At 43.2% G+C, this 18,584-nt stretch overlaps 2 protein-coding genes across 2 annotated transcripts; one reads left to right on the top strand and one right to left on the bottom strand.

Moving 5' to 3' along the window:
* Positions 1-2,743: 2,743 nt before the first annotated feature.
* RhiXN_09630 (uncharacterized protein) lies at positions 2,744-4,306 on the top strand (the record flags this gene model as incomplete). The annotated part of the gene is made up of 3 exons (XM_043329446.1): positions 2,744-3,037; positions 3,101-4,051; positions 4,091-4,306. The coding sequence occupies 3 exons, from the start codon at positions 2,744-2,746 to the stop codon at positions 4,304-4,306; spliced, it is 1,461 nt and encodes a 486-aa protein (XP_043182280.1).
* Positions 4,307-9,908: 5,602 nt separating this feature from the next.
* On the bottom strand, positions 9,909-12,612 carry RhiXN_09629 (uncharacterized protein; the record flags this gene model as incomplete). The annotated part of the gene is made up of 19 exons (XM_043329445.1): positions 9,909-10,102; positions 10,152-10,187; positions 10,243-10,365; positions 10,517-10,617; positions 10,683-10,765; positions 10,823-10,873; positions 10,926-10,960; positions 11,015-11,039; positions 11,090-11,141; positions 11,191-11,205; positions 11,258-11,266; positions 11,320-11,364; positions 11,416-11,482; positions 11,609-11,735; positions 11,783-11,942; positions 12,000-12,112; positions 12,165-12,226; positions 12,282-12,493; positions 12,575-12,612. The coding sequence occupies 19 exons, from the start codon at positions 12,610-12,612 to the stop codon at positions 9,909-9,911; spliced, it is 1,548 nt and encodes a 515-aa protein (XP_043182279.1).
* Between the last annotated feature and the right edge of the window lie 5,972 nt (positions 12,613-18,584).

Raw genomic sequence — 18,584 nt, 5'->3', positions numbered from 1 at the left:
TATTCAGAGACCAGCGAGGGTGGATGATCCCGCACGGAGTGCGCGGATAAGGGCTGGGGCATTGAGACGTGAGCAGAATTCGCGGGTGGGTGGCCAATCCTGACTAAGGTACCTTTAGAATTAACACTATGGAGTCTACCGGACTTCCAATCAATTAAGCTGCATTGTAATTGATCGGATAAACAGACAGACTTATGTACGGAGTTTCTTCAAGCGACAAGCGAACCGTAGTGCGCTGAGGATGCAGCCGCGTGACTCGCTGCTGGGCCTTTAGGCCGAAACTTAAGACAAGGGGAATGGAAACAAACGAGTATATAAAAGGAGGAAATATGCGCACACGGCCAGGACCAGCAAACGGATGGGGGGTGGGGGCCGAGCCACCGAGCGAGCTGGGTAGGCAGCCAAACCGGACCGTATGCGCAAAGAAGAAGTGTGGGCGGGTGGGACTCGCGGAAAAAAGGGGAAGAATGTAAGGTCAAGTTCTGCAAGCACATTGTGCTCGCCGTACGTAGTATGGGAGGGAAGGAACACGGGGCCCAAGCGCCGAACCCAAGCGCCGAACCCAAGTATTACAAACATTGTACAAATACGATACCTATCGGGTGGCGCAGGTATATGCAACGACCTGATCGGCCCAGTATAAATTTTGCGCCCCTCACAGGCTCCATCGCAAAACTCCACATATCACCCCACGACTTCGCATGGGGTACTGAGCACGGGGTACATTTACTACCCCGCGTTTTTTATTGGATTATTTATCCTACGTATATACTTATGTGTAATGTTTCTTCGTGTGGCAGACTCTGAACGCGGTCTATATGCGATAAACGATACTGTATACTAGGTTGTGGAAATTGTTGGAAGAAGAGTGAGTGCGGGAGAACAGCATTAAGGTATGAGTAGAGATGCGACAATATATTACATGAGATGGGGAGAATATATATACATAGCTCATATGTATATGAGATCAGCGACTTAGTTTGACATTTTTCCAACACCTGCCCATTACCCCTGGCGTTGACACAGGGTCGCTGCTCATGGTTATCTACCACCACCCTTCGATCCAGACGGTCGCAGTCGTGGGTGGCTGGAGCTCTCCCACTCGTGCCGTGTCGAGTAGCACCCTTGTACACCCACTAAAAACGAACACCTATATATGTATGCTTACTGGAATACATGAAGGTCAGATCCGAGCATACACATATCACGCTTATCCGAGAAAGCCACCACTCGACCAAAAGCAACCAAACGGGTTGCCAATACGTTAGAATCACATTGTTTCCATATGCACCATAATTGGATACGTTTCCGTATGGAATTTAGGACTATTGGGGTGTTCTAAATTGGTCCGTCGGGACGGGACGGATTCGGTCCAAGGATGGGAGGCTGTGCTGGCTTGGATCAGCACTGGGCCGTTCTAAAGTGGCTTTCCGTAAGCCATGCGCATGTTTCTTGATAGATTTATAATAGAATAATTGTGTAAATAAAATATCATTTTCTTCTGCTTGAACTTTGTCTGTTTAGCTTAGTTTATTTTAGCATACGCAGCATGTGTGGTGTGCAACTATGTGTGATATGGTGGAATGGTGCAGGACGCTGGGAATAGGGGTGCGCAATGCTTATCAACCCTTGGATATGTAAAGTGCTTTAACAGATTACTTTTATTGTACACAAGCATCTTACACTAGTTAGCAGAACATTGTTCCAATTCATTTGAGTCATGTTGCATTGAATCTATCATACATATCTACAGTGCTGTGTAAATAATGTAATTATGATACAAATATATGCAGTAACGCCAAAACACTGATGGCCTAGTTTGGCCAACAATCAGGCAATCTTATCTTATCAGACAATTGTGGTCTGTTCTAAACTCAATGGTACGTTCTAAAGTTTAGACAGGGGGTTGACCCCCCCTTCCAAATCATTGTTCTAAACCTTTATGACACCCCCTCCTTGCGCTCCCAAACTGTTTCCAAGGCAATTTCACACACAATTCCACGGTGCAAAATGCATCCAAGGTGGTTCACAAATCCAAATTCAACTTTAGAATGCTTGAGGCGTTCTAAAGTCCTTATGGAAACGTACCCATTGATTCACTTCTAAAATTCAAAATATCTGGTGTACATTGCAGACAGTGGGTACGCTTCTGTAAGAGATTTAGAACAGTTGAGCCGTTCTAAAGTGCTCATTTAGAGGTGAGGCCCAGCCTGGGTGCATTGTGCACCATGGAACTCAATGTGAAATGCCTTGGATACAGATCTAGATGCTAAAGGGGGGGTGTTCTAGATATCTGGACCACCTATCTAGAAGGGGGGGTTGACCCCTGTCATAAACAGAGGAAAATAGAACTAGCCGGAATTGAACCAGCTTGACCACTAAGCCATAGAGCCCTATTATTCCTCTGCTGACAACCCATGATTACACCTGCTACCCCCCAAATTTGGGCTTGGGCCAGCATGCAACCACTTGTACTGGTCATGTGACCGTGTCCAGGACAACCCCCCCCCTGCTATTTTTTAAGGATGTATTTAGCTATGAAATGACACTTGATTGCGCTGATAAGATAACATCCCACTGATCTCTTACCTTATTGGGACATTGCTGACATAAGGCAGTTGCATATATTTGTCAAATAATAATTATTTATTGTCTAAGACACAGGATAGGGGCCGTTGTCAACAAATAGCAGGCACCCCTATTGCAGCTGTCTCCAACCAACTATCACATATACTTAGCTGCAATGTCTAGCACAAATCCTTTGTCTATCTCCAACATAACTTGTGGTTGGAAAGGCAAAGCTTGTGCCTCTACTCCATCTAAGCTGCCCTCAACTTCTACACCAAGCCCAAAGAAGCAAGGCAGACGTAAGGTAGGTGCCTGTGCCTGGACAATCAAGGACTACTTGCTGGTTTTCTGTATCATCTCTATGGTACGCCCAGTTGGTAGCAACCAGTGGGAGATAGTTGGCAAAAACATGATGGCTCAAAGCTTCACAGCTTGGAGCAGCAAGGTTTGCAAGAATCATTGGGTTAAGGTACGTATCCTATGTATCCTATCCTGATATCTAAAGCAAAAGGCTCACGTGGTTGTACATAAGGTCCTGAAGCTCCCCAAGCCAACCAGACAAAGCAAGATGCATCCCTTGCATTGTCTTGCATTAGCAGTCAAAGAAGGCATCAGTAAATTGCATGCAATGGGCTTGCTGGATGACTTGAGTGCCCCTGACAAATACAAGGAGACAGAGATTGAATTCAACCTTGCTGAGACCAAGATGAGGCGCCTGAGGCTTGATTTCAAGTGTGCCCCTAACTTCAAAGTTCCCCTTCTGGATGAGGACGCCAAGGTCAAAGACAATGCTGGCAACTGCAGGAACAACAAAACAGGGGCCAGCAGAAATCCAAGTGAAGTCTGGGTGGGCTTGGACAACAAGGTTGTGGGTGATAGTGGTGACTCAGGGGCAGGCAAAGGTGCAGAGAATTGCAACAGTGACAGAGAGGAGGATTGGCCCCCAATCAGCATGGCAACAGATCCTCAAGCTGACAGCAAATTGCCTTTGTGGGGTCTACACCTCAGCAATATTGACACAACTATTGCATCACTGTCCAAGGCCATGTTGTTGCCCAAGGCCCCCACAACCCCAAAACCCCTGGCACACTCATTGGCTGTGGGGGCAACATTGACCAGTCTGGCCCCCTTCCCAATGTTGAAACTTTGTCTGAACAAAGCCCAGGCTCATTTGCCAAGCAAGGCGCCAAGTGCTACTGCAACTGGTAGCCATCCTTTAGTCAAGATGCTGGTGAAGCTTGAAGCAAGTCCATTGAACAAGCGTAAGGCTCCTGGCTCTGCTTGGGCCAATAGAGACCATGGCAGCAAGAAGCCAAAGTTGGAGGCCAAACCAACAGTTTGGCGCCCTGAGCCCAAGGCCTTGTCAAGCAACAACATTATTGACCTTATATCAGACAACAATGGTGAGTTTATCAGCAGTTATCTCAAGCAACAAGAAGAGGGAAACTTCAAGACCATTGTGTACATGCAATTGGGTTGGAAGGTCCAACAGCTCAAGAAATAGCTGGCCAAAGCTCACCAGAAGATATGCAAACTTGAGCTGAAGCTTATTGAATACAAGCTTGACAAGAAGGTTCAAGAGCATGTCAAGGAAGCTCTTGCTCAACACGCGCTGGCACCAATGGCTCCTGCTGGTTCAGTGCCAATGCAGTATTTTGCAACTTCTGGTTGCAAAGACATGCATAGTACCATCAACAACCTAGACTGTTTCAATCCCTTGCATCCATTCAACAAATGATTGTTTATTTGTTTATATTACTGTCTTTACATGTGTTAAACAGCAATGTATATCCATTTGTATAAATGAAGCAATAAAAGTATTTTTTATTCAGTTGAAAGTCAAGCCGCGGTCAATGTAGAACTCTTGAACGCAATCAGTCTGCAGTGTACAAATAAATAACTCCCAATTGCTCATATGCTGTCCCTCTCTGTTACCCCACATTGTCACAACCAAGAGTGAAATGACTGCTTGTGAGATATTGAGACAATTCACACAGATGAGAGAGTGGGAAATTGACAAGGTGAATTGTTCTTGGGGTTTCCAAGGCAATTCACAGTCTTCTTTTATAACAAAATGAAAAAGGAGTAGATACAAGGAGAAGGGATGGTGTCTGGGCTGCACAACTTGTAAGCAAGATGGAGCATATGGCTCAGAAGCTCTACACATTGAACTGGACCAGTGCGCAGCAAGATAAGCAAGATAGAAGCACTTAGAGCAGAATAAGTCTGGGCTAAGTGCAAGAAAGGAACAAGGAAGAGGGAATAACACAAACATGAAAGATAGGAACTATGCAAACAGATGAGATGGATACAGATGAGTCCCCCAGACAAATACACTGGGGGGAGGGAGGAGGTGACAGGCAGCACATAATCATGTCAGGAGGTAAGGCTCATGACACACATTGGCATATATACACTTTGTATCTGGTTAACTTCAACTCTCTCTGTTTGAACATTATGCATCCAAAAGCACACTTCTATAAGTTGAGAGCTGTTGTAAATTGGGGGAAAAGAAGTTGGGACTCTGGTGCTGAGCAGAGTCTGTGTTGGAAGATTTCCCAATTTCCAAGCTAAGTAAAGAAGTAGCTTCTTTAGGGTTCTCTGGGTCTAGTTATCTTGAATACAATCAACTACAGATATATCTTTTCTCAGTGTAAAGTGTCTTAGTAAGTATTTCTGTAAGAGCAAGAGTACTGGCTCAGGTTCCCTTTGGCAGATATAGTTATGTAAGTTTCACTCCTAGTTGCAGGAACTAACTGGTTACTTAGTATATATCCTTCTTTAAGGATGATTGCCTTCTGTTCACTTAACCTAAGAACTCTGTATCAGGTCTACAACCTTTCCACACTATGGGTACTTGGGAGATCCACTTATACAAGTTTAAGTTATTTGAAATCTTGAGGCACAAAATATCACACAATTGAGGGGGGCAAGCCCAAACCCAAGAGTGACAGTCAACAGTAACAGTGAGTGGTAAGAGTGAAGGGTGGGTGCCCTCCAAGGGTATGCAAGAGTCCCCTTTTATACCCTAGAGTGGCAAGGTTACTGAGTCATTCACCTAGTCAGAGTATGAATATGACTTGCTTAGGACTGTGCTTCCTAAGACTTTGATTGGTGGGTGGGAAGGCACAGATATGACTAGGATGGAATGTGACTGCTCTTGGGTTGAACTGCAATTAGTTAAAAATAGAAACATCTAAATACATGACTCAGTCTATCAAGAAATGCTTGGCAGCCAATGAGCTCTTAGAGTGAGTCATTAGTGTGAGTCATTCTGGTGGCAAGCAGAATGACTCATAAGCAGGATTTGCAGTGCCACTAGAAATTACTAGATAAGGAGAACCTTAGTAATCTCATGAGAGGTATGACTCAACTAAGCTAGGAATAAGGTTCATTTCCCACGTTAGAGCTAGTCATGTGATGAGCTAGATGTAAAGATACAAATATAATGATTAGTAAGGTACTTGAGCCACATAGATAGAATCTTGTGAAGCTAATATCTCCATGAGATCTTATCGTATGAGCACGTGACAGGCAGCGTTAGAACGAGCGGAAGGAGCTCTATTGAACAATATGTAACACATACAGTCAATATGAGCGTTACATAGAGTAATGACAGGAATAATGGAAAATAAGACAGAAATGGCCATTAAATCAGAAAGTCAGATATATGCAGATTATTGTGGATGGTGAGCTGTGAATGCAAAATTGTGTGATACATAACAAGAGCAGCCCATAGCATTGTGAGCGTTGAGCAGCATGTACAATCAAGAAAAACACCCTTGAATGGCTTGCATTCCCCACTCAACAGCTTGACGCGCTGTTGTAACCTCTTGGGACTCTTGATCTTGCTCTCTAGTTCTGCAAACGTTGATCTTGAGCGGCACTTTGATCTTTTGGGCTTCTCCTATGCCAAGACAAGGGAACGCGCTGTTGGCAATGAGGAAGCAGCTGTTGGGTGTCTTATGTCTTAGCAAATTGTATATTGGCCAAGTCATGTTTGAGTTGTGCCAACTACCAGGCGCATTCATCACAGCAACCATGATTGTACCTTGAATTTGTAGTATAGTAGTACTTGGTCAATATGTGCACATGCTTATTAATATACAAACTTACCTTCAGGCAAAAAGACTATGATATTGCTAATGACATGTTTATGTAGCCAGCCATTATAGTTTGCATTTTGCTTGTTATGGTCACCACTTGCTTGGAGTTGAAGGTTCAAGCCATCCATGAACCCAAATGCACCAACAAGGTACTTTGCTCCATGATGCTTCCTAGTGATCAAATGCAAGTTTTCCTGCATTTTTGCTTTGGTTGGCCAAGCTAAGTGGGCCTCAGGAATCTCCTTCAGTATTTCAAGTAAAATATCTAGAGCAAAATTGATGTAGCGCAAAACAGTTGAAGGCACAAGTGCAAATACAACCTGGAGCGCAACTTTGCTCATAGTGCTGCACAGATAATGTAATGCCAACCCTAAGCCACCTGCTGCATCAAGCAAACGCACCCCAACTTGACTTGCGCCAGTATGGTTTGTATTGGTTTGTTTAATTGGGCAAGTATTCCAAGCATTGCAAAATCCAGATTCCATTAAGTACTTGTTGTACACCACTGTAAGGTGGGTACATGCTGGTGGGAGCAGGCGCTTGGGGCCGTACTACTACAAGCAGGACTACTGTAATCTACTCTATACTAGGCTATACTATTGTCACATAAGGTGACCTACTACTAACTAGTGACAAATGGGCCTGAGGCCTAGGAGGTGTGGTGAGTAAGAGGGGTGGTGTGCATCTGAGAACTACTGGGGCCTGCTACCTAGCTGGCTGACTAATCCTCCTCAATGAGTATGAGACAAGGTAAAATTGACTTGGGGTCTCCAAGCAATTTTCCTGCTGTTTATATAGACAAGTGAAAAGTATGTACATGGTCAATGCGCATGAGAAAGGAAGAGTCTATATGAGAAGAGAAGCATGCTGCAGGCTGCGCAGAAGCATGGATTTCTCCTAAGTGCCCTTGGCACGGCATCTTGGCATAATAAGCGCCAAGATCACGTGATTGAAAAACATAAGATAAAGAGTCCGTAAAAAATTCTAAAAATAATAGAAAAATCGTCCAATTCTAATGGTATAATTTCTGGGAGTGTAACAGTACTCAAAAGTTGCAATGTCAATACCTAAGACGTGTATGTACGCGCAATCTTTGCAACTCCAATAGAGCAATTGCCAACCAGAGTTGTCCATGGGAGCTTGCTGTAGCTCTGCTTGCCTCAGGTAATGTCAATTCCTCTTCTTTAGTGCACAAATTTGTTGAGCGTGTTTAAAGCAAGCATGCAAGAATCTGGGAATAGCTAGATCATTGCCACTGAGTAACAGACGGAAGACAAGTTCATCTTTGTTGTTGTCATTCTCATTGTCCAAGTCTCTGCGGCGCTGCATAACTTGACAGGGGTAAGGAGTTATGCGGCTGCAGCTGCGTAGTACATATATATATAATTTCAATGGCCCAAGAGGCGCATATATTAAGTCTCACGCATAGAATCAATTCAGGGGCATATGTGCAATTTGTTTTGATTATGATTTTAGAAGTGAAATCTATTTTACATGGGCCATTCCTTACGGAAAGACAATACATGAGGTCCAAGCGCTGGCACAGCCTAGCACAGCCTCCGCCGTGCGGATCAAGTCCGTCCCGTCCCGACGGACCGATTTAGGACGACGAATTTAGAAGAAATTCTTACGGAAACGTACCCAGTATTGCAACGCCATGTAAAAAGTTTAACTGGGCGATCTCTGCGCAAAATCAGGCTAACCCCAAGACCACTTGACTTCTTCCTGTACCTGGTCTACGGTGGCCCAAAAAACTCTGGAGTGCTCACTCATAAAGGTAAACAAGTACTTTGGAGGGTCAGGTATAGCGTTCCGAAGTGCTCGTAGGACGCTCCGGAATACTTGCGGAACACTCCATATCCGGTTGGATTTAAACAAGCAGGTCTCCAAAATCCGAGCAATCTAGAGTGCTGTGGTGTTTGGAAGGTCCCCGTGGGGTATTTTCTCATGGTGGGTTTGACTTCTTAAGAGTCTTGGAGGGTTCAAGGACCGCGCACTATAGGGCGGTAGCTCGACTGAGACTTACCTCGTTAGATCTGGACCCAGAAAGCCGAATTGCGGATAAATAAAATACATACATGACACAAGGAGTAGCTGGCAGAAGCGACGAGTCAAGGAAAGAAAGTTTTAAGGTAAGAAGAATTGGGGTTGGAGGGGGTTGGAGAAGTGCAGGGGAGCTTCAAGGGTGAACGAAGCGGCGCAAGAACTCTCCTAAATTACACACCAGCTAACTTTAAAGTCAATTTAGGGTGTTTTTAGGGAATGTTCCAAAAAGAACTTAGGGGAATTTGAAGAGCTGGATAGCATCGGCCTCCGTCGGGGGAGACGCGGACTCATTAGCTGGACTTCCCCTTGTGTTGGACGAAATAATAAGCCTCGTTTATGGCACATGTGAAAGCTAAACAATGCTGATGACCTAAGAAGACTTTCCCTTATTCTGGCTACGTTAAATAGCGAAGTTCGAAAACTAAAGATGGAGCCAATTGAGCGAGAAAGCCGAGAACGAATGAACACGGAAGAAGAGTTATATCACACAAGGGCCATAGTATAATATTCGTCATTCATGACTTATGCATACTTACTTTTGATATAATACAGTCTAATATCCTCGTGAAATACCCATATGCACTCATTTCTTCCTGAATAGACCCGAGATGTGAAGTCAGAGACCAGCTTTCTGGATAAGCTTAAGTTTCCGGACAAGTTGACGATTATGTATACTGTAGTCTACTCTGAAAAGCATCGTAACACAGCAATCGAGTAGTTATTAAAACCACGTTAGACGCGAATTATCGTCTTATACCATCAAGTATCTGTTCCATCAGCATTTCTATCTGTGTAAAAACGTTAGATGGGCAAAGAACGCAAGGTGTGCTGTAATCTCACCCGCTGTAGCCGATTCTCGATTTGAGATATACGCACTTGCAGTGGAATTAAGCCCTCACCTTCCATCTATGGATTCCGACATATTTTAATCCCATTCCACCCCATAAGTAGGATACTTACAGTTTCCGAATCCTCGTTTTCCCGATGAGCAAGGGAACGTAAAGAGTTGATATCAGGTCCCGAAGTGAATGTCAGCCCACTGTCGGTGTGAACTCTCCCCAAAAGGGTATGTGAATCGTTGTTCCGAGCTCCAGTAACTTTTGAACCGAATTTTTGAGACCCCTTCCCCGGGCTATAGGAGTATTGCCCGTTTCTTGCTAATATAGAGACGATAAAATTATTTGTTAGTTAATTGAGTGCAATCCAAACTGTACCAGTTGAGTTCTGTGAATAAATCTCTTTGGGTGGTATATGTTTATTACCGTCATTCATGGGGTCTTGGGCCCTGTGACGCATGGCTGAGGTCTTGTACTGTTGAATCCAACTGCCACTAGAATCCGAGTTTTGAGCTAACTCATCATCTAGTGCGAAAATGACTTGAACTGTGGAACCATGAATCTATATGTCATCGAGCTGATCGAAACGAGTTACCGCTTCTAGACGCGTCAACAGGCGCTACAACACGAGCTAAGTACTCGACGTAAGTGGCATAAATGCAGCAGAAGCTGAGCAGATGGCTTACTTATCCTTCTTAGCCTACGGGGCCACGCAACCAGCCATTTGGCTGCAGCCACGGCCTTCTCAAAGATGGTTTCCTCATCCTTTGCCGCCCGGTTCCTCTCATAAAAAGAAACCGCAAGAATTACTGGAAAGCCAGTGAATCTGACTGTCCGTCAATGTGATCCTTTCTTGTTTGTCTAAAACTTAATCACTTACTTGATCAATATTATGTGTAACTTGAATGTAGTCGTAAGTATTATTGTTTGAAGATGTATCAGCTGACCACGTTACTTTACTAATCCAAGTTGGCGGAAGGATAAACTTTGCTGGGAATGCTATCAGAAAGGCCAATAGGTTCATTGGGGGTTGGCATTGAAGGATAATATTGATTTTCGCTCTGTAAATAAACAAGGCATCAACAATCACCAATTAGCTACCCCTTTCGTTGTGACTTATTCATACCCTTCAATTGCTAGCACAGCTCGTTGAAACAGTGCTTCCATTTCAGCCTCTTTGCTCATTTTTCCAAAGGTATGAGAGATAAACTACCAAGAGCAATAAGTTAGCAGATGCGTGGCGAGAGCTTTAATAAGTGAACAAACCGAAAATATTAAAGTAAGCAGAAAGATGTTGCTCAAACAGGCGTATGAGACCTAATATTGGTGCATTAGGTGCAATGGCTTATCAGTAGAGAACAAATCATACCATAAGAAATGGCCCCAACTGTGGGTGAAATTCGGCTAGAAGTGATCATTTTAAATTTCCTTGCCGGATCATGTTAGTCGTTCACGCACAAGCCTGGTCCAATCCGCTCGAATCCTTTGCTCAATCAATGAGATTGACACAACGCAGAATCTCTAGGTACTTACTAAACCCAGCCAAATGTCGAACATCCACCGAGCGATTTCCCCCAAACTGTAGCTGTTCGAGATGTTATTACTAATACGCACTCAAATATTGCTGAACTTACGTATCCTCTCCTAGCCTGTTTGAAGGAAGGAGTAAATTTTAGTAACTAAATTTGAAGTATAACCCACTTATGCAGTCTGTTAAGAACATGTTGTCAGTCGTTGACACAATAAAACCTTCGTGAACTCACGCATAGAGGATGCCCCCAAAGCAGAAAGCGGCCACAGCGATTGAACTAATGATAGGGTTACTGGAAATTATGTTTCTCCTACACGTTCGCTCTCACGCTATAAACTCCAGCAACATCAATCGCATGGCGATGATCTTTGTGCTACTTGATAGTATGACAAATGCTAACCTGGATGGCATGTCAGATGTGCGATTCAAAAATAGGTAGGTATAGTTGCACTTTGGAAAAATTATTACAGCTACATTGTTCTTTTGAATTAAATTAAGGCCTTTTAAACTTAAGAGCGTACCATTAAGAGCCAGCATGTCATGACCAAGGTTGCGTGCCCAAGGGCTATTACACAGTATTCCGACAATCCGAAACCCGCTGTAAATAGAATAAGTTAGCGCAAAGCCTAGGTCAAGCATATTCCAAATCTAGAAGTCTTATTAATATTTGATTGTCTGCAATCAGGAGAACCTACCGTGGCAGAGCTAGGCCCAATTCCATGTTCCTGTATTGCAGCAAGCTTCTCGGCCACAAACCCTAGTGCATAAATAATGAAAAGACTCTCCGCCCAGTTGACTCTAGGCTTCTCATTGAGCTCGAAGGCTATCACAAATAAAATAAGAAGTATAACAGAACTAACAATTATTGAGTTATAACTTTATTTTTAAGTAATTATATAGTGTTGGCCTTACTTTATACACCCTAGTGCACCACGGATTACCGGAACCGTGAGTCGCTCGTGATTAAGAAGCGGTGCTTGGTATGGATCGTAAAACTGGACGGGTTTGACTTCGAATTCGTGAGCCTGGCAGCGCAGTGTTAGAGGATTCCCATTGCGGGCACCGGTTGCGCCTCACGGAAGAGAGATTTAAAGCCTGGGACGATGCTGGATAAACAATACGGCCCCAATATATAGCATCTTTAATTCGGTATTAGCTCAGTGATTGGAGGCCAAATGTATATTTAAAGCCCACCTATAACCGTCTGACAGGCCAAGCTCATGGTAAAATGCCTTGCCTTTCCCGTGATTGCCATATCGATTGCGTTACCAAATCTATCGCGAGCGTTGTACAGCTTGCTCATATTATCTTGTGCCCATATGCGTATTTCCATGGGAGCTCCATCAATAATTGGCCACATTCCAGTACAAACCGTTGCCAGTTCAGAAGCTGAGTCGGCGTGGTCTCTCAAACAAAGAATGGCCAAAATTTCACAGCTTAAGGGAGTGAATGTCCAAAGAGTAGTTTATTGGAGTAACCAAACTCACAGTGCGGCTTGCGACTGAGAGAGTTGCGTGGTGGCCATGTTTTGATCTTGGAGGAAATGGACACGATTAAATAGAAAACAGAAGGTGACTGCTAAGTTTTTCTTGGCTTGGTATTTTCTGTGAAGTGGTCTAGTGCCAAAAGCATGAGCAACCATGCAAATTCAAAGGAAACACATCTCACGCACGCCACAATATTATATGTAGATTGCAAGGAGTTCAGCTATGTATGAGCATATTACTGTCAATTAAACTGTCGGGAACATGTAACGAAGGGAAGGTGCTTACATCGTCCCACGACATTGGAACATCTATACCAACGCAGGTGTCAGATGGGATTGCTCCTGTGTATCGTAACTAACCTATAAGGGACTAAGAACAATTAGGTAGAGAGGAAGATATAAATGTCTTAAGGATCTCACCATCGTATCTGCCTTAATTTCGTGTACAATAAAATATGCGGACTTTTCATGCATATCATTAGAGACCATCTCGTTGGCTGAAGTTCAGAGGACTTTAGGCGTAGGATTAGGGCTCAATTCACAACGTGTTCAGCCAAGGACTATCATAACACTAGTATAAGCGCCCGAGAATTCGGACACATTTTGGAAGCAAACTGTGTTTGGTGCGGTTAAAAGACCCTGGAGGCTTTCTTAATACAATTGTCTCTGATTTCATGCTTGTTGATGGGGGCCCATCAACATGTTGCCTAGAGCTAATCTCCTTTTGGGCAATTGCTGGCAAATTCTTCAATAACAAGTAATTGTTGGCTTGTAAGTACCCTTTGGAGCTTAGAAGAAAAGTCCTAGTGAACTGAGGCAGCCATCAGAAACAATGAATAATGGAACATGTGAATAATAAAAAGTTGTACATACAGTCATTCTGGGTTAATTGGTACACTCAAAACAGGAAAATAATGCAGCAGAGCTATCATACTTGTGTTTGTGCAAAACATTGGTTTCCTAATTGCAAATTCAGCCTTTTGGTGTGTGCATGGTACTTGCAGCCCATGTCAATTACTCAAATCACCACCCGCCTTGCTATAACTTGGTCTAAAGGCTCTATAGGCTGTCTAGAAGCTGTAAAAAACAACAATCTGATTGTGTACAATATGGAGCCTGTACTTGACATCTCATTGAAGGATACCTGGCCTACAGCCATGGATTGTACTCCCAAGGAGAAACTGGCAATTGTGGCTTACAAAAGGACTGGAAAGATGCCCTATACGTATCAGGTGAAGGTTGAGATTGCCATCAAATCAGGTTGCAATATTGTTTGTATTGCTGGCACAGAGGCTGGCAGGTCAATGGTGTTGTAGACACACTTATACCCATAGGATTAATTCTGATTTCCTCAAATTTAAACAAAGTGTTGTACACCACTGTAATGTGGGTACTTGCTAGTGGGGCAGGTGCTTGTGGCTGTACTACTACAAACACTGCTTATCTAATCTACTATCTAGGCTATACTAATCCTGCTTATGGCAGACTACTGCTAACTACTGGCAACAAAGGGGCCTTAGGCCTGGGAGGTGTGATGAGTGTGGTTACTACTGAGGGGCCAGCTACTTAGCTGGCTGGGTACCTTCTCTAATGGGTAAGAGACAAGGTAAAATTGACTTGGGGTTTCCAAGCAATTTTCCTGCTGTATTTATACATTAGAGACTATCTACATAGCGGTCTGTGCATGTGTGAAAGGAAGTCTACATTTGAAACAAGAAGCATGCTGCAGGCTGCGCAGAAGCGTGGATTTCTCCTAAGTGCCCTTGGCACAGCATCTTGGCGCAGCATCTTGGCATAATAAGTGCCAAGATCATGTGATTGAAAAACAAAAGATATAGAGTTTGTAAAAAAAGGTAAAAATATCAGAAAAATTGTCCAAATCCAGTGGTATAGTTAAGGAGTTTGTAACACAAAGACAAACAGACTAGTTTTTCAATCATGTGACATTGGCGCTTATATCATATGCTAAGCACCAAGCCATGTCCCCATCCATGCTTATTCAGCACACATAGCCACCTCCACCTGATGACATCATTATGACATGTCAGTGACACATATGCATGAGTAAGACCAACTGTAGAGCAGGGTTCTTATTGGATACAATATTTGATATAATACATTTGTAATTAGACTACCCTTGTAATATATAAGGAGGCCAACCAACCATGGTAACACCCAGGTTGATTACCTCTTGTCACATCCCCATTGTACAAGGCCACTAGGGCCATTAACTACTTAGCCCACTTAGATACTTGGTCACCACCTTAAGCAGCTTTCTTGTTGTACTTAGATAGCTTGTCACTGCCTTAAGCAGTCTTGTCATTGTAGTATAGCTGGTTGTTGTTGTAGGTAGCTTGCACACCACCTTAAGCAGTTTCTCATCTGTACCACCTGGCTGCAAGTGCCTGCCTCCTTGACATCCTTACAGATGTCTAAGACAAATGGCATTTATCTTACCACTCTCTTTAGGCTCAAAGTGTTATTGTTGTAAATTGGGGGAAAAGAGGTTGAGGCTCTAGTGCTGAGCAGAGTCTGCATTGCAAGATTCCCAATTTCCAAGCTGAGTAAACAAGTAGCTTCTTTAGGGTTCTATGGGTCTAGCTATCTTGAATACAATCAACTACACATATATCCTTTAACAGTATAAAGTGTCTTAGTAAGTATTTCTGTAAGCGCAAGAGTACTAGCTCAGGTTCCCTTTGGCCAAGATAGTTATGTGAGTTTCACTCCTAGTTGTAGGAACTAACTGGTTACTTAGTATATATCCTTTTAAGGATGATTGCCTTCTGTTCACTTAACCTAAGAACTCTGTATCAGGTCTACTACTGTCCTGGACACAGTCACATGACCAGTACAAGTGGTTGCATGCTGGCCCAAGCCCAAATTTGGGGGGTAGCATGTGTAATCATGGGTTGTCAGCAGAGGAATAATAGGGCTCTATGGCTTAGTGGTCAAGCTGGTTCAATTCTGGCTAGTTCTATTTTCCTCTGTTTATGACAACTACCTTTCCACACTATGGGTACTTGGGAGAACCACTTATAAGAGTTTAAGTTATTTAAGGGGCTAAGAAAGCAAAATAAGTATCCTTGACATGGTCACATGACCAGTACAAGTGGTTGCATGCTGGCCCAAATCCAAGTTTGGGGGGTAGGAGGTGTAATCATGTGTCCTAGACATCTGATGGGATGCCAAGGGTGTTGGCACTTGTGGTCATAAGGTACAACAAAGAGACTGCTTAAGGTGGTGGAAGGCTATCCTACAGTGACTAACTACCTATCCTACAGCAACAAGATGCTGTAAGGCTTCAACAAACTACCTAAGTGTGGTGAGAAAGCTGCTTAAGGCAACAAGTATGTTGTATCTACTGAGTAACTTATTGAACCTGGACCTACAGTCCTGTGTACAATGAGTGGAGACAACAAGAGGTAATTGTTACACCCTTACAAACTTTACCACTGAATTTGCCACTTTTTTCTAATATTTTTACTATTTTCTACAAACTCTATATCTTCACTTTTTGAATCACATGATCTTGGCACTTACCAAGCCAAGATACTGTGCCAAGACCTGCCAAGATGCTGTGCCAAGGGTGCCTAGATAACATCCATGCTTCTGCGCAGTCCACAGCATGCTTCTTGTTACTTCTCAGACTTCTTTCTCTCACACATTATCAATTTGTAATTAGCTCATCTTGTGTAGATATACAGCAGGGAAATTGCTTGGAGTCCCAAGTTGATTTTACCTTGTCTTTCATCACAGAAAGGACCAGTAGCTAGCTAAGTAGTTTGGACTCCTAAGCTCCTTCACTTATCCATTATTAGTTTAGCACCACCCTAAGCAGTTAGATTACAGTAGTATAGCCTAGTTAGCAACTTGCTTTGTTTAGTAGTACAGCCTTAAGTGCCCACCACTAGCAAGTGACCAACATTACAGTTGGGTCACAACAGATGTCTCCTGACCAAGCCACCTACTAATAGGATATTCCACAGTCTTTAGAAGGCTGCATATACTCACATATATGCAATCAGAACTGTCATTACTCTAAGCGCTCATGACTTAGAGACTGACAGTCCAGCAGGGTCACATGACCTCCCCCCCTCCAGTCCTTTATCAAATACTATACTAAACTACTACAGATTTGAGGTTGGGGGGGATGACATAATTTCTTCTGTAATAATATTTTATTCAGACCTTGCCTGCAGGCTACCTTAACATTGGCCTGCAGCAAGGGGGACAGGGGGAGTGCAATGTCCCCCAGCAACATATATTATTCATATATCACTGTGCATCATATATACTATATATATCTTTGACAGTGGATGCATATGGTAATAACCCTTCCAGATATGGGCTATGACATCTCCAAGCAATTTTCCTGTTGTATATATACACAAGATCTACTAATTACAAATTGATAGGTGTGAGAGAAAGAAGTCTAAGAATAGAGAGAGAAGCATGCTGCAGACTGTACAGAAGCATGTTTGTTACCTAGGTGCCCTTGGCATGGCATCTCAGCTGGCCTTGGCACAGCATCTTGGCATGATAAGGGCCAAGATCATGTGACCAAAAAAGTACAGGTAAATGGTCTGTAAAAAATAGTAAAAGTATTAAAAAAAAGAGGGGATTCTGGTGGTATAATTGGTTAGGATGTAACACTAAGTCCAGCCATGTTGACCATAAATCTCTTATATGTGGTGTTACAACCTCCTTAATTATACCATTGGATTTGCCTGATTTTCCTATTATTTTTAGTATTTTTACGGACTTGTTATCTTATGTTTTTCAATCATGTGATCTTGGCGCTTATTATGCCAAGATGCCGTGCCAAGGGCGCTTAGGGGAAATCCACGCTTCTGCGCAGCCTGCAGCACGCTTCTTATTTGTCTTATGTACTTCTCTTCTCATGCGCACAGACCATGTAGATAGCGCATTCTTGTCTATATATACAGCAGGAAAATTGCTTGGAAACCCCAAGTTGATTTTACCTTGTCTCATATCCATTGAGGAGGACTCATCAGCCAGCTAAGTAGCAGGCCCCCAGAAGCTCTCAGACGCTCACCACCCCACTTACTCATCACACCTCCCAGGCCTCAGGCCCCATTGCTATCAGTTAGTAGAAGGTCACCTTACGCAACAAATAGTATAGCCTAGTATAGAGTAGATTACAGTGGTTTATCTTGTAGTAGTATGGCCCCAAGCGCCTGCTTCCACCAGCATGTACCCACCTTACAGTGGTGTACAACATGTGGGAACTTGGAAGTTCTGAGTGCATAGGTACAAGTATATGTGTGCTTGCAGTCATGTTGGTGTGCAACATGAGTGTGTTGGAGGCTTGACTTAGTCAGGACTCATGGAAAATAATGGAGTGGGTTGTGACACTTAGACTAGAGTTACTTAAGCCTCAGTGACTAAGGGTATGTATACTTGAGGTCTCTGGGATAGTACCTTAAGTAAGAGAGTTACCTGACTAATGTACAGGATTTATAGGATTTGCCTAATAGGTATAGGACTTATAGATGCTTAAGTAAGACTTGAGACTTATGGGGTTTACCTAAAATATATCTAGGATTTATGAGATATTATAGATGAAGCTATATACAATATAGGAGTATGGATGATTGATACACTATCACTCAATCACAATAATCCTTACAGTATTGTTGCACTATACTCAATGTTGACCTCAACAACTGTGACAGTCAAGGGGCACAGGGTTGCAGTAAGTACACTAATAGGTTACCCTGTGTCTGTTGGGACTGGCCTATGGTCTTAGTGCACCAAACAACCTCCTAAGTTATTTACAGTGAGTCAATCACTAAAGAAAATGCACAGATAAGCTGTTAAAGGCTTGTGTGTATATGTCAATGTATAAGAGTGGATGAATGGATGCATTAGAAGCATCCTCACAGGGTCCCTTTGTACCCTGAGAAGGTGCACAAACAAGTATACAGATGATTGATACCAAGAGGGGGTACAGGAGGTACAGGTGGCAACTGAAACACTTGAGGGAA

Source organism: Rhizoctonia solani, chromosome 8 (assembly GCF_016906535.1).
Source record: "Rhizoctonia solani chromosome 8, complete sequence".
NCBI classification, from domain to species: domain Eukaryota; kingdom Fungi; phylum Basidiomycota; class Agaricomycetes; order Cantharellales; family Ceratobasidiaceae; genus Rhizoctonia; species Rhizoctonia solani.
Note: the sequence above shows the minus strand (reverse complement) of the source record. Positions and strands in the feature narration are given on the sequence as shown.